The sequence below is a fragment of the Arachis ipaensis genome, chromosome B04, assembly GCF_000816755.2.
Source record: "Arachis ipaensis cultivar K30076 chromosome B04, Araip1.1, whole genome shotgun sequence".
NCBI classification, from domain to species: domain Eukaryota; kingdom Viridiplantae; phylum Streptophyta; class Magnoliopsida; order Fabales; family Fabaceae; genus Arachis; species Arachis ipaensis.
The window spans coordinates 95,662,355-95,679,891 of NC_029788.2; the positions used below are offsets into that span (position 1 = coordinate 95,662,355).

General features: G+C 34.5%; 1 protein-coding gene across 1 annotated transcript; it reads left to right on the top strand.

Annotated features, from left to right (window-relative positions):
* Positions 1–2,020, top strand: LOC107636712. The gene is made up of 3 exons (XM_016340205.1): positions 1–350; positions 728–1,151; positions 1,712–2,020. Exons 1-3 carry the CDS (start codon positions 1–3, stop codon positions 2,018–2,020), a joined length of 1,083 nt encoding a protein of 360 aa, XP_016195691.1.

Here is a 17,537-nt window from a genome sequence, read left to right on the forward strand (position 1 = left end):
ATGAGCCAACACTTGGGAGGAAAAGTGGTAATAGCAGGCGATTTCAATGCTATAACAAGCCAAGCGGAAAAGGAGGGTGGAGGCCAAAAATCAGCAACCACCATTGCAACATTCACTAATTTTATTGACAGTAACGAATTAGTGGATATTGGAATGGTGGGATGCCCTTTCACGTGGACAAATCGAAGACAAGGAGAGGATTTGGGGAAGGAGAGGCTTGACCACTATTTAGTTAAGATGGGATGGAAGCTGAAGTTTCCGAATGCAGTGGTGCACAGGCTCACAGAGTCAGGCTCGGATCATGCTCCAATCTTGATGGAAACCGAACCTCAATCCTGGCATAGTAAAAGGCATTTTAAATACCAGAAACATTAGTGTAGAGAAGAGGATGTCAAGAGAATTGTCAGTGAAGTGTGGAGAATGGAAGTTGTAGGCTTGGCTATGTTCTCCTTGGCCCAAAAGTTGAAAGATTGTAGACATAGACTAGTTCAATGGCAGAAAACTCACAAAGCAAACTCCCGGAAAGAAATTGAGGACCTTCAAGCTAAACTAGAGGAGTTGCGGGTGGCTGGAATCAATGGGGGGGAGAGGAGGTTACCAGTTTGGAGGAGAAGTTGGAGCTGGCATATTTGAAAGAAGAGAGCTATTGGCGAGAAAAATCTAGAGTCAAGTGGCTAAAAGAAGGAGATTAGAACACTAGATTCTTTCACAAGAAATTTCAATCAAGGGTGCGAAGGAACAAAATTTGGAGATTAGTAGAGAGGGACAATGAGATTGCATCGAAATCGGAGGATATTGCAAAGGTAGCTGAAGACTACTTTTGCGATATTTTTACTTCTTCTTGTTCGGCTGATCCGAATCCATACTTAGAGGATTTGGAGCCTAAGGTTACAGCTTTCATGAACCGCAGGCTCCAAAGGCCGGTAACTATGGATGAGGTCAAAAGAGCTACATTTAGTGTTCATGCTCAGAGTGCTCCTGGTGATGACGGGTTTACAGCTAAGTTTTTTCACTTTTTCTGGGATATAATTGGAGGTGACATTTTTAAGGCAGTGAGAAGTTTCTTTCACAGTGGAAGAATTCTAAAAAGCTTCAATCATACTCAAATTTGTTTGATTTCAAAGGTGCCAGATGCCAGTGACATGACTCAGGTACGACCGATTAGTTTGTCTTCAGTTATGTATAAAATTATTTCTAAAATTATGGTGCACCGATTACAAGGTATTATGAATAAAATTATAAGCCCAAATCAGAGTGCGTTTCTCAAAGGTAGACTTATTTCAGATAATATTCTAATTGCCCACGAATGTATGCACTATTTGAAAAATAAGAGAAGTGGGGAAGAGCATGAGATAGCTATTAAACTAGACATGAGCAAGGCTTATGATAGGGTTGAATGGCATTTCTTATGGTATATTATGAATAAGCTGGGCTTTGATGCTAAATGATTAACTGGACTAAGGAATTGGTAACGACTGTTTCTTACTCTGTTGTTGTGGAAGGTCAACCTTTTGGCTATTTTAGGCCAAATAGGGGCATCCGACAGGGTGACCCCCTATCTCCATATCTCTTTCTTTTTTGTGCAGAAGGACTTTCCTTCTTGCTACACAAGGCAGAGCAAAACAGATTAATTCAAGGAGTTCAAGTTAATCGAAGATGCCAAACAGTTAATCACATTTTGTTTACTGATGATTCAATCCTTTTTTGCAAGAGAGCACCTAATACAAGCCAAAGTATTCTAGAATTGCTAGAGATCTATGAGGGTTTCAGTGGGCAAAAAGTCAATTTGAATAAGTCGGCCATCTTTTTCAGTCACAACACACCTCAGAACACAAGACTAGCAATTGCTCAGACACTAAATATTGAACATATCGGAGTACAAGACAAATACCTGGGGCTGTCCTCCATAGTCCAAAAATCAAAGAAAGCAACCTTTGGAGCTATCAAGGATAAAGTTCAGAAGAGGATTATGGGTTGGAAAAGAAGTCTATTGTCATCAGGTGGCAGAACACGCTATTGAGAGCGGTGGGTGAGGCGATTCCTATTTATACACTCTCTTGTTTCAAGCTTCTAGACACGCTGTTGACTGAGATTCATAGCATGCTCTTGCAATTTTGGTGGGGTCAAAAAGGCATAGAATGAAGAATGGTTTGGATTAAATGGGACACAATGACGAAATCGAAAAAAGATGGAGGGCTGGGGATCAAGGACCTAAGGGCACAAAATTTGGCCTTATTGGGCAAGCAATGTTGGCGTCTAATGAAATACCGTAATTCTACTCTATCAAGAATGCTCAAGGCTAAATATTTCAGATATACAGATTTTCTACATGCAGATATAAGAAGCATACCGTCGTGGGGCTGGAGAAGTGTTCTTGAAGGGCGCAAGGTGATCGAGAAAGGCTTGTTATGGAAAATAGGCTCTGGTACTCATGTCCGCATCTTTCATGACCCTTGGCTCCCACCACCAGTGCCCTTTAATGTCCCTCAAAATGCACTCACAATCCAGCCAAATCTGCAAGTGTATTACGTTAGTGCGTTACTAAATCCTGATAGAAGCTGGAACAGAAATCTGATTGAGTCAATTTTTTCAGTTGATATATGCAATAATTTTTTTTCAATCAAACCAACAGAGGAGGAGGATGAAGTTAATTGGTGCTGGATAAAATCTGGTATATATGAAGTTAGGTCAGGATACAAAATTGCTTATGGATTCTTTCATTCTCCTAATTCATTGAGGCCCCAGAACATACAGAACAACAAAGTATGGAATAGCATTTGGGAATTGAAATTACCTCATAAAATTAAGATTTTTCTATGGAAGAGTCTTCATGAAAAGCTTCCGGTGTTACAACAAGTTCATAGCCGGTTCGCATCCACCCCTGCCACTTGTCCAAGATGCATGTTGAAGGCTGAATCAATTTCTTATGCTTTGTTTCAATGCCCCCTGTCTTCAATAATCTGGAGCCTAAACTTAATAACCCCTGACCTATGGATGAGAGAAGAAGAGACCTTTTTCAATTGGTGGCAACATGCCTTATCTTGGGCAGCGGCTCCATTCGACGGTAGACAAAAGACCCTCTTCATAGCGGCGCTGTGTTGGAGCACTTGGAAAGCGAGGAATCAGTGTGTTTTTGAGAAGGTAATAAGCCCGGCACCAGAGATAGTGAAAGAAGCCAACAGTTTAGTCCATGAACTCGTGAGCCATACCTGATGGATGCTGCTAATTCTCTTTACTCTTACTTTACTCTTTTCTAAGCTCTTAATCTTTTAGTCACAGTTGATGATAAATGGGATTACCCAATTCTTTTGTACTTCCTTATGGAAACACCTTTATTTTATATTAATAAAATAACATTTATCTTTGGAAAAAAATATATGATAAATATTACATCGTGAGAATGGTAAAGACTTAAGTTTTAAAAACTCAAATACTTCTTTTATATATATATTCTAAAATCGAAGATCTGATACCATAATGTAACACTCTTTTTGAATAAAAACTTATTATATAAGCTTATAACGAGATATAATATTTGATTATAATTATACAAATATGATCATTAAATCAAATACAACAACAACAGCTTCCAAGCACAAATATAATATACTTTGCAAAAATAGTTATAAAAATCTACAAGTTATTTATACACAACTACAAGTTATATATACACGATCTTGTAGAATACACACACTTGAAATAATCCGCTTTCCACGAGTTCTTAGTGAGTTTGATCTGAAACCATGGATTTTTTTTAAATAAATACTTTATTTACCAAAATAAATAATTTGTAGTTTTTTTATGGAAATCCATCACATCTTTTGTTTTGTTTACCGTATAAATGAAATAAGGCAGTAAATAGTTGACGTGTATATTTCGTTTACAATGTTAATACGTGTATTATTATTTCGTTTACACTGTAAATTAAATAAATGTATTATAAAAAAAATATGATTAAAACAATATTAATATAATCTTTATTTTTAAATTAATCTAATTTTTAAAAGTTATATCTTAAAACTGTTACCCTACCTATTTAAAATTAGTGATTTAAAATTGTCTATTTAAAATGAGTGCATTATTTTCTTAAAAACTAACCCATTTGAATTAATACTCGCAAAGAGAACATAAAAAAATCAAATTGGATTGATTTAAATTTAAAGAAAATAAAATAAAATTGTACATGTTCAGGCTCCATGATGAAAAGAAACCCAGGAATTAAATCGTTGAGTATGTGAGAGAATATCAGACATAGACAATTATTATATTAAAAGAATCCTGAAGTTGATAGAATAGATAAAACAGAAAAAAAAAAAAAGTGGGAGAAATAACCGCGTTTCTTCTCATCATGAACCAGAACATTTAACTTTCCATCCCTTCTCTCATTATGGAATCTGAATACATAACTTATCATTCTTAATATTCTCTCACGTACTCGATGTTTCCATTTTTACAACGTAACTTTTCATCCCTCGTACAACCTTATTTCAAATTTAAATCAATGCAATGCAACTTGTTTTTATATACTATTCTTGAGTACTAATTCAAATAGATCGGTTTTAAAAAAATAATGTATTGATTTGAAATGGAGAATTTCAAATTACTAGTTTTAAATATGTAGGGTAGCAATTTTAAGATATAACTTTTAAAAATTAGATAAATAAAAATTAAGTTGATATTATTTTAATCGTAAATTTTTTTTATAATAATACAGTTATTTTGTTTACCGTGTAAACAAAATAATAATGCACATATTTCGTTCACACTATAAAACGAAATATACACGTCACTTGTTTACTGCCTTATTTCGTTTACCGTATAAACTAAATACGTACATTATCATTTCGTTTATATTGTAAACGATATAAAAGATGTGATGAATTTTCGAAAAAATACTACAAATTATTTATTTTGATAAATAAAATATTTATTTTATTTATTTAAAAAAATCCTTTAAACCACATGCATATACATATGGATGATAGAAGAAGAGAACTTTTTCAATTGGTGGCAACAAGTCTTATCTTGGGCAGCGGCTCCATTCGACGGTAGACAAAAGACCCTCTTTATAGCGGCGTTGTGTTGGAGTACTTGGAAGGCGAGAAATTAGTGTGTTTTTGAGAAGGTAATAAGCTCGGCACCAGAGATAGTGAAAGAAGCCAACAGATTAGTGCATGAACTCGTGAACCATACCTAATGGATGCTGCTAATTCTCTTTACTCTTAATTTACTCTTTTCTAAGCTCTTAATCTTTCAGTCACAGTTGATGATAAATGAGATTACCCAATTCTTTTGTACTTCCTTATAGAAACACCTTTATTTTATAGTAATAAAATAACATTTATCTTTGAAAAAAAAATATATGATAAAGATTACGTCGTGAGAATGGTAAAGACTTAATATATATATTCTAAAATCGAAGATCTGATACCATAAATGTAACACTCTTTTTGAATAAAAACTTATTATATAAGCTTATAACGAGATATAATATTTGATTATAATTATACGAATACGATCATTAAATCAAATACAACACGACTAGCTTCCAAGCACAAATATAATATACTTTGCAAAAATAGTTATAAAAATCTACAATTTATTTATACACATCTACATGTTATATATACATGATCTTGTAGAATACACACACTTGAAATAATCCGCTTTTCACGAGTTCTTAGTAAGTTTGATCTGAAATCATGGATTTTTTTTAAATAAATACTTTATTTACCAAAATAAATAATTTGTAATTTTTTTGCGGAAATTCATCACATCTTTTGTTTTGTTTACCGTATAAATGAAATAAGGCAGTAAATAGTTGACGTGTATATTTCGTTTACAATGTTAATACGTGTATTATTATTTCGTTTACACTATAAATTAAATAAGTGTATTATAAAAAAAATATGATTAAAACAATATTAATATAATCTTTATTTTTAAATTAATCTAATTTTTAAAAGTTATATCTTAAAACTGTTATCCTACCTATTTAAAATTAGTGATTTAAAATTGTCTATTTGAAATGAGTGCATTATTTTCTTAAAAACTAACCCATTTGAATTAATACTCACAAAGAGTACATAAAGAATCAAATTGGATTGATTTAAATTTATAGAAAATAAAATAAAATTGTACATGTTCAGGTTCTATGATGAAAAGAAACCCAGGAATTAAATCGTTGAGTATGTGAGAGAATATCAGACATAGACAATTATTATATTAAAAGAATCCTGAAATTGATAGAATAGATAAAACAGAAAAAAAGTGGGAGAAATAACCGCGTTTCTTCTCATCATGAACCAGAACATTTAACTTTCCATCCCTTCTCTCATTATGGAATCTGAATACATAACTTATTCCTAATATTCCATCACGTACTCGATATTTCCATTTTTACAACGTAACTTTTCATCCCTCGTACAACCTTATTTCAAATTTAAATCAATGCAATGCAGTTTGTTTTTATATACTATTCTTGAGTACTAATTCAAATAGATCAATTTTAAAATAATAATGTATTGATTTGAAATGGAGAATTTCAAATTACTAGTTTTAAATATGTAGGGTAGCAATTTTAAGAAATAACTTTTAAAAATTAGATTAATAAAAATTAAATTGATATTATTTTAATCGTAATCTTTTTATAATAATACAGTTATTTTGTTTACCGTGTAAACAAAATAATAATGCACATATTTCGTTCACACTATAAAACGAAATATACACGTCACTTGTTTACTGCCTTATTTCGTTTACCGTATAAACTAAATACGTACATTATCATTTCGTTTATATTGTAAACGATAGGGTTATTTGTAGGGCGGGGCGGGGTCGGGTAGAGCAAAAACCCGCCCCTACCCACCCCGTTGCCATCCCTACGTATTTCGTTCACACTGTAAAACGAAATATACACGTCACTTGTTTACTGTCTTATTTTGTTTACCGTATAAACTAAATACGTACATTATCATTTCGTTTATATTGTAAACGATATAAAAGATGTGATGAATTTTCGTAAAAATACTACAAATTATTTATTTTGATAAATAAAATATTTATTTTATTTATTTAAAAAAAATCTCTTAAACCACATGCATATACATATGGATAAGAGAAGAAGAGACATTTTTCAATTGGTGGCAACAAGTCTTATCTTGGACAGCGGCTCCATTCGACGGTAGACAAAAGACTCTCTTCATAGCGGCGCTGTGTTGGAGCATTTGAAAAATGAGAAATCAGTGTGTTTTGATAAGGTAATAAGCTCGGCACGAGAGATAGTGAAAGATGCCAAAAATTTAGTGCATGAACTCTTGAGCCATACCTAATGGATGCTGCTAATTCTCTTTACTCTTACTTTACTCTTTTCTAAACTCTTAGTCTTTCAGTCACAGTTGATGATAAATGGGATTACCCAATTCTTTTGTACTTCCTTACGGAAACACCTTTATTTTATATTAATAAAATAACATTTATCTTTGGAAAAAAAATATATGATAAAGATTACGTTGTGAGAATAGTAAAGACTTAACATATATATATATTCTAAAATCGAAGATCTGATACCATAATGTAACACTCTTTTTGAATAAAACTTTTTATATAAGCTTATAACGAGATATAATATTTGATTATAATTATACAAATATGATCATTAAATCAAATACAACACGTCTAGCTTCCAAGCACAAATATAATATACTTTACAGAAATAATTATAAAAATCTACAAGTTATTTATACACATCTACAAGTTATATATACACGATCTTGTAGAATACACACACTTGAAATAATCCGCTTTCCACGAGTTCTTAGTGAGTTTGATCTGAAACCATGGATTTTTTTTAAATAAATACTTTATTTACCAAAATAAATAATTTGTAGTTTTTTATGGAAATCCATCACATCTTTTGTTTTGTTTACCATATAAACGAAATAAGGCAGTAAATAGTTGACGTGTATATTTGGTTTACAATGTTAATACGTGTATTATTATTTCGTTTACACTGTAAATTAAATAAATGTATTATAAAAAAAATATGATTAAAACAATATTAATATAATCTTTATTTTTAAATTAATCTAATTTTTAAAAGTTATATCTTAAACTGTTACCTTACCTATCTAAAATTAGTGATTTAAAATTGTCTATTTGAAATGAGTGCATTATTTTCTTAAAAACTAACCCATTTGAATTAATACTCACAAAGGGTACATAAAAAAATCAAATTGGATTGATTTAAATTTAAAGAAAATAAAATAAAATTGTACATGTTCAGGTTCCATGATGAAAAGAAACCCAGGAAGTAAATCGTTGAGTATGTGAGAGAATATCAGACATAGACAATTATTATATTAAAAGAATCATGAAGTTGATAGAATAGATAAAACAGAAAAAAAGTGGGAGAAATAACCGCGTTTCTTCTCATCATGAACCAGAACATTTAACTTTCCATCCCTTCTCTCATTATGGAATCTGAATACATAACTTATCATTCCTAATATTCTCTCACGTACTCGATGTTTCTATTTTTACAACGTAACTTTTCATCCCTCGTACAACCTTATTTTAAATTTAAATCAATGCAATGCAGTTTGTTTTTAAATACTATTTTTGATTACTAATTCAAATAGATAAATTTTAAAAAAATAATGTATTGATTTGAAATGGAGAATTTCAAATTACTAGTTTTAAATATGTAGGGTAGCAATTTTAAGATATAACTTTTAAAAATTAGATTAATAAAAATTAAATTGATATTGTTTTAATCGTAAATTTTTTTATAATTATACAGTTATTTTGTTTACCGTGTAAACAAAATAATAATGTACGTATTTCATTCACACTGTAAAACAAAATATACACGTCACTTGTTTACTACCTTATTTTGTTTACCGTATAAACTAAATGTGTACATTATCATTTCGTTTATATTGTAAACGATATAAAAGATGTGATGAATTTTCGTAAAAATACTACAAATTATTTATTTTGATAAATAAAATATTTATTTTATTTATTTAAAAAATCTTTCAAACCACATGCATATACATATGGATGAGAGAAGAAGAGACATTTTTCAATTGGTGGCAACAAGTCTTATCTTGGGCAGCGGCTCCATTCGACGGTAGACAAAAGACCCTCTTCATAGCAGCGCTATGTTGGAGCACTTAAAAAACGAGAAATTAGTGTGTTTTTGAGAAGGTAATAAGCCTGGCACCAGAGATAGTGAAAGATGCCAACAATTTAGTGTATGAACTCGTGAGCCATACCTGATGAATGCTGCTAATTCTCTTTACTCTTACTTTACTCTTTTCTAAACTCTTAATCTTTCGGTTACAGTTGATGATAAATGGGATTACTCAATTCTTTTGTACTTCCTTGCGGAAACACCTTTATTTTATTTTAATAAAATAACATTTATCTTTGGAAAAAAAATATATGATAAAGATTACATCGTGAGAATGGTAAAGACTTATTTTATTTATATATATATATATATATTCTAAAATCGAAGATCTGATACCATAAAATATTTATTTATTTATTTAAAAAAAATTCCTTAAACCTCATGCATATACATACAGATATAGTGAGAATTTAAAATTCTCAATAAATATGATAAATTTTTTAATTTATGCTGATTTAGCTGTTAGTCACGAAAAATATCATAGCTATTACATTCGTATATGAATTCTTACATTTATATATAAATATGTCTTATATGGTAATTTTATTTTTCTTTCCACTTTTCTTCATCTGTTTGTCTCACACATAAAAGACATTTTTAAAAATTTTTTATCTCTTGACGTGTCTCACAGCATTGTGATAACAAAGTAGGAATTACGACATACCAACCAAAACATCTTGTCTTCTTAATGATGGACCGTCTGTCTTTTATATTTTTTTTTATCATAATTAATTAAAAAATAATATTGCATTATAACACACACCCACATCTCTTGGCACCCTCGTTCTCTACCCCCTCTTTTCTAAATCTCTCGACATCCTCATTCTCCTCCCCCAAAACACACACCCACATCTCTTGGCACCCTCGTTCTCTATCCCCTCTTTTCTAAATCTCTCGACATCCTCATTCTCCTCCCCCAAAACACACACCCACACACATTCTCTCTTTCATTTCTAAATTTCTTGGAACCCTCATTATCTCTCCAACACACACACACCCCGATGCAGAAATTTCTTGACACCCTCGTTCTCTCCTCCCCAACACACACGCACGTACGCATGCACGCACACACATTTTTGATACCCTCATTCTCCTCTGCCAACACACACACTCTCTCTCTCTCTCTCTCTTCTGAATCTCTCGACACCCTCATTCTCCTCCCACCCTCTCTCTTTTGAATCTATTGACATCCTCATTCCTCTCCCTCAAAACTCTCTCTCTCTCTCTCTCCCATTTCTAAATATCTCAGTACTTTCATTCTCTTCCCAACACACACACCCACGCAAAAATTTTTCGACAGTCTCATTCTCTCCTCCCTCAACACACACGCACATACATTTTTGATACCCTCATTCTCCTTCCCAACATACACACATACAATGAATAAAAGAAAAAAAAGACATAGGGGAAATTAATACACACATTAATTTCTGGTGAGCATTTTAGTCCCCAAAAAAATTCTGAAGTGGCACGTTTAGTATCTAATGTGTCCGGTAAGTTGTACAGGTGTTCTTCATAGACAAATTGGTCGCCATCCTTGTCAGCAAGACGACGCCATTTTGGGGTGAGGCGCGAAACGCAGCATTCCAGTCTCTTCTCCTCTACTTCAATCCTAACGCGTTACCTCCTCACCTCCTAACTCATCACCAACATCACAATCGTTACAGCTTGAACTCATTCCTTAATCTTTATAGTGCGACCATGAACCCTTTCCCAACGAAATTGGGCTTGCTACTGGGCCTGTTGTACTCCCTCTCTAACTCAATGACAAAATTCATCGCCTCAATTTTTCAAAACTCAAGAAAATTGGAAGGAAACCCAGAAATAACAATGGTAGAAATGGCTCCTTGCAACAAAAACATTAGCTCTGGCAAGGGCAAAACGACAGTAGCTAGGCCGCTGGTGCACGAAATTGTGATCATCAACAATGGCGCCAAAGACTTGGTGCTCTCAAACGTGAATCACACTTTGTCACAACTTCGCACAACTAACCAGCAAGTGCACTGGGTCGTCCAAGTAATAAACCTTACGTGAGTAAGGGTCGATCCCACGGAGATTGTCGGCCTGAAGCAAGCTATGGTCACCTTGTAAATCTCAGTCAAGCGGATTCAATTGGTTTTAGAGATTTGATAATTAAAAGATAAATAAAACGTAAAATAAAGATAGAGATACTTATGTAATTCATTGGTGAGAATTTCAGATAAGCGTGTAGAGATGCTTTCGTTCCTCCTAAACATCTGCTTTCCTGCTGTCTTCATCCAATCATTCCTACTCCCTTCCATGGCAAGCTGTATGTTGGGCATCACCGTTGTCAATGGCTACATCCCGTCCTCTCTGTGAAAATGGTCCAATGCACTGTCACTGCATGGCTAATCATCTGTCGATTCTCGATCATACTGGAATAGGATTTACTATCCTTTTGCGTCTGTCACTACGCCCAGCACTCGCGAGTTTGAATCTCGTCACAGCCATCCCTTCCCAGATCCTACTCAGAATACCACAGACAAGGTTTAGACTTTCTGGATCTCAGGAATGGCCATCCATGGGTTCTAACTTATACCACAAAGATTCTAATATCTCGGACTCGGTCCTCTGTATTAGATATCTAAGAGATATTCATTCTAGCTTGTTTGCATGTAGAACGGAAGTGTTTGTCAGGCACGCGTTCGTAAGTGAGAATGATGATGAGTGTCACATAATCATCACATTCATCATGTTCTTGGATGCGAATGAACATCTTAGAATAGGAATAAGCTTGAATTGAATAGAAAAATAATAGTACTTTGCATTAATTCATGAGGAACAGCAGAGCTCCACACCTTAATCTCTGGTGTGTAGAAACTCTACCGTTGAAAATACATAAGAACAAGGTCCAGGCATGGCCGAATGGCCAGCCCCCAAGTCTAAGGAAAAATGTTCCAAAGATGTTCCAAAGATTCTTTAAATACAATAGTAAAAAGTCCTATTTATACTAAACTAGTTACTAGGGTTTACAGAAATGAGTAAATGATGCAGAAATCCACTTCCGGGCCCACTTGGTGTGTGCTTGGACTGAGCATTGAGCTTTACACGTGTAGAGGCTTCTCTTGGAGTTGAACGCCAGTTTATAAACTGTTTCTGGCGTTTAACTCCACTTTGCAACCTGTTTCTGGCGTTTAACTCCAAAATGGAACATGGAACTGGCGTTGAACGCCAGTTTGCATCATCTAAATTCGGGCAAAGTATGGACTATTATATATTGCTGGAAAGCCCTGGATGTCTACTTTCCAACGCAATTAAGAGGGTGCCATTTGGAGTTCTGTAGCTCCAGAAAATCCACTTTGAGTGCAGGGAGGTCAGAATCCAACAGCATCTGTAGTCCTTCTTCAGCCTCTGAATCTGATTTTTGCTCAAGTCCCTCAATTTCAGCCAGAAATTACCTGAAATCACAAAAAAAATACACAAACTCATAGTAAAGTTCAGAAATATGATTTTTATTTAAAAACTAATAAAAATATACTAAAAACTAACTAAATCATACTGAAAACTATGTAAAAACAATGCCAAAAAGCGTATAAATTATCCGCTCATCACAACACCAAACTTAAATTATTGCTTGTCCCCAAGCAACTAAAAATCAAATAGGATAAAAAGAAGAGAATATACTATAAATTCCAAAATATCAATGAAACTTAGCTCCAATCAGATGAGCGGGACTTGTAGCTTTTTGCCTCTTGAATAGTTTTGGCATCTCACTTTATCCATTGAAGTTCAGAATGATTGACATCTATAGGAACTTAGAATTTAGATAGTGTTATTGATTCTCCTAGTTCAGTATGTTGATTCTTGAACACAGCTACTTTATGAGTCTTGGCCGTGGCCCTAAGCACTTTGTTTTCCAGTATTACCACCGGATACATAAATGCCACAGACACATAACTGGGTGAACCTTTTCAGATTGTGACTCAGCTTTGCTAAAGTCCCCAATTAGAGGTGTCCAGAGTTCTCAAGCACACTCTTTTTTTGCTTTGGATCTTGACTTTAACTGCTCAGTCTCAAGTTTTCACTTGACACCTTCACGCCACAAGCACATGGTTAAGGATAGCTTGGTTTAGCCGCTTAGGCCAGGATTTTATTCCTTTAGGCCCTCCTATCCACTCATGCTCAAAGCCTTGGATTCTTTTTATTACCTTTGCCTTTTGGTTTTAAGGGTTATTGGCTTTTTGCTCTTGCCTTTTGGTTTAAAGAGCTTTTGGCTTTTTCTGCTTGCTTTTTCTTTTTCTTTTTCTTCTTTTTTTTGCCATTTTTTTTCTTTTTTTTTGCAAGCTTTTGTATTCACTGCTTTTTCTTGCTTCAAGAATCAATTTTATGATTTTGCAGATCATCAAATAACATTTCTCCTTTTTCATCATTCTTTCAAGAGCCAACATATTTAACATTCATTAAACATCAAATTCAAAAGACATATGCACTGTTCAAGCATTCATTCAGAAAACAAAAAGTATTGTCACCACATCAAAATAATTAAACTAGTTTCAAGGATGAATTCGAAACCATGTACTTCTTGTTCTTTTGTTTTTAGAAAAAAAAAATTTTTATTTAAGAGAGGTGATGGATTCATAGGACATTCATAACTTTAAGGCATAGACACTTAGACACTAGTGATCATATAGTGAAGACACAAACATAAATAAAACATAAAGCTCAACAATTGAAAAACAGTAAAATAAATAGACAGGAAGATTAAGGAATGAGTCTACCTTAGTGAGGATGGCGTCTTCCTCTTCTTGAAGAACCAATGGTGCTTTTGAGCTCCTCTATGTCTCTTCCTTGTCTTTGTTGCTCCATCCCTAGTGATTTTGGTGCTCCTATCCTTAGTTTCTCCCAATAGTTGTGTGGAGGAAAATGTATCCCTTGAGGTATCTCAGGGATTTCTTGGTGAGGAAATTCCTCATGCTCTTGTTGTGCAGTCAAATGCTCTACCACTGAGCTGTAGACCCTTGAGATGAATCTCTCCATCTCCCATGACTCGGAAGTGGAAGCTTTTGTCTTTCTTTTCCTCTTTCTAGAGGTTTCTCCGGCCTTAGGTACCATAAATGGTTATGGAAAAACAAAAAGCAATGCTTTTACCACACCAAACTTAAAAGGTTTGCTCGTCCCCGAGCAAAAGAAGAAAGGAAGTAGTAGAAGAAGAAGAAAATGGAGGAGATTGAGGTGTGTGAATGGTTCGGCCAATGGGGGTTTAAGGTGGTTATGATGTGTGAAAAGGAAGGAGTGATGGTTTGAATTTGAGTGGGTGGGTGTAGGTGGGTGTATGATGGTTTTGGAGGGGAATTGGAGGTGATTGCTGATGGGTATTTGGGGAAGAGAGTTATGAAAAGGTGTGAAGAGGAGAGAAGAAGTGGTGGGGATCCTATGGGGTCCACAGATCCTGTGGGGATCCTGTGGGGTCCACAGATCCAGTGGGACCAAGGACTTAATATCCCTACTCCAATTAGGCATGTAAAACGCCCTTGCTGTGCAATCCTGGCGTTTAACGCTAGACTGCTGCTTGTTTCTGGCGTTAAACGCCCAAATGTAGCCTGTTTCTGGCGTTTAACGCCAGGCAGATGCTTGTTTCTGGCGTTAAATGCTAGCTTGGTGCTTGTTTCTGGCGTTAAACGCCAGACAGATGCTTGTTTCTGGCGTTTAAACGCCAGAATGCTCCTCCTCCAGGGTGTGCTATTTTGAATGCTGTTTTTCATTCTATTTTTATTTTTCAGTAGTTTTTGTGACTTCACATGATCATCAACCTAAAGAAAACAATTGCACCTCAAAGATCCCAAGTTTCTCCATTACAGAGAGTGCCATTAAGTTTATTCCTGACCCCAGGTCACACAGAGCTTTCTCAAAGGTCATGGTGCCTATGTTACAGGGAATTAGGAATTTACCAGGATCCTGTTTCTTTTGAGGTAATTTCTACCTATCCAATGCATTCAGTTCATTGGTGAGCAAGGGAGGTTCATCTTCCCAAGTCTCATTACCAAATAATTTGGCATTTAACTTCATGATTGCACCAAGGTACTTAGCAACTTGCTCTTCAGTAACTTCTTCATTCTCATCAGAAGAAGAATACTCATCAGAGCTCATGAAGGGCAGAAGGAGGTTCAATGGAATCTCTATGGTCTCTAGATGAGCCTCAGATTCCTTTGGTTCCTCAAGGGGATACTCCCTATTGGTCACTGAACGTCCCAGGAGGTCTTCCTCACTAGGATTCACGTCCTCTCCCTTCCTTGTAGGTTCGGCCATGTTGGTTAAATCAATGGCCTTGCACTCTCTCTTTGGATTCTCTTCTGTATTGCTTGGGAGAGTACTAGGAGGAGTTTCAGTGACCCTTTTACTCAGCTGGCCCACTTGTGCCTCCAAATTTCTAATGGAGGACCTTGTTTCATTTATGAAACTCACAGTGGCCTTAGATAGATCAGAGACTATATTTGCTAAGCTAGATGGGTTCTGCTCAGAATTCTCTGTCTGTTGCTGAGTGGATGATGGAAAAGGTTTGCTATTGCTAAACCTGTTTCTTCCACCATTATTAAAGCCTTGTTGAGGCTTTTGTTGATCCTTCCATGAGAAATTTGGATGATTTCTCCATGAGGGATTATAGGTGTTTCCATAGGGTTCACCATGTAATTCACCTCTGCTATTGCAGGGTTCTCAGGATCACAAGCTTCTTCTTCAGAAGATGGCTCTATAGTACTGTTGGATGATTCCTTCAATCCATTCAGACTCTGAGAGATCATATTGACTTGCTGAGTTAATATTTTGTTCTGAGCCAATATGGCATTCAGAGTATCAATTTCAAGAACTCCCTTCCTCTGAGGCGTCCCATTACTCACAGGATTTCTTTCAGAAGTGTACATGAACTGGTTATTTGCAACCATGTCAATGAGTTCCTGAGCTTCTGCAGGCGTTTTCTTTAGGTGAATGGATCTACCTACAGAATGGTCCAATGACATCTTTGATAGTTCAGACAGACCATCATAGAATATATCCAGGATGGTCCATTCTGAAAGCATGTCAGAAGAACACTTTTTGGTCAGTTCCTTGTATCTCTCCTAAGCTTCATAGAGGGATTCACCTTCTTTTTGTTTGAAGGTTTGAACATCCACTCTAAGCTTACTAAGCTTTTGAGGAGGAAAGAACTTGGCTAAGAAAGCTGTGACCAGCTTATCCCAAGAGTTCAGGCTATCTTTAGGTTGAGAATCCAACCATATTCTAGCTCTGTCTCTTACAGCAAACGGGAAAAGCATAAGCCTGTAGACTTCGGGATCAAACCCATTGGTCTTAACAGTGTCACAGATCTGCAAGAATTCAGTTAAGAACTGAAAAGGATCTTCTGATGGAAGTCCATGAAACTTGCAGTTTTGTTGCATCAGAGAAACTAATTGAGGTTTCAGCTCAAAATTGTTTATTCCAATGGCAGAGATTGAGATACTTCTTCCATGTAGATTGGAATTTGGTGTAATAAAGTCACCAAGCATCTTCCTTGCATTGTTATTATTTTCGGCCATGTCTCCTTCTTTTTCAAAAATTTCTGTCAGATTTTCTCTAGAGAGTTGTGCTTTAACTTTCCTTAGCTTCCTCTTCAGAGTCCTTTCAGGTTCAGGATCAGCTTCAACAAGAATGTTCTTATCCTTGTTCCTGCTCATATGAAAAAGAAGAGAACAGAAAATATGGAATCCTCTATGTCACAGTATAGAGATTCCTTATGTAAGTATAAGAAGAGAATAGTGGAGGAAGGAAAAGATAAGAATCCAAACACAAGGGAGAGGAATGAGTTCGAATTCTTGGGTGAAAGAGGGGTGTTAGTAGATGAATAAATAAACAGAAGGGGATGAGAGATGAGAGAATTCGAAAATTAAATAAATTAAATTAAAAAAATATTTTTGTTTTAAATTAAATTTAATGTTAGAATTCGAAAATACAAAAAAAGAAAAATTAAATTAAATTAAAGTAAAAATTAAAACAATTAGTTAATAAAAAGGAATTTTGAAAAAGAGGGAAGGGATTTTCGAAAATTAGAAAGAGAGAGTTAGTTAGGTAGTTTTGAAAAAGATATGAATCAAACAAAAAGATAAGATTAATTGAAAAAGATTTGAAAATCAATTTTGAAAAGATAAGAAGCTAGAAAATAAGTTAGAAAAGATTTTGAAATTAATTTTGAAAAGATGTGATTGAAACTTATTTTGAAAAAGATTTGAAAAAGAACTTTAAAAAGATTTGATTTTGAAAATTAAAGTTGATTACTTGACTAATAAGAAACAAAAAGATATGATTTTGAAATTTAAAGATTGAACCTTTCTTAATAGGCAAGTAACAACTT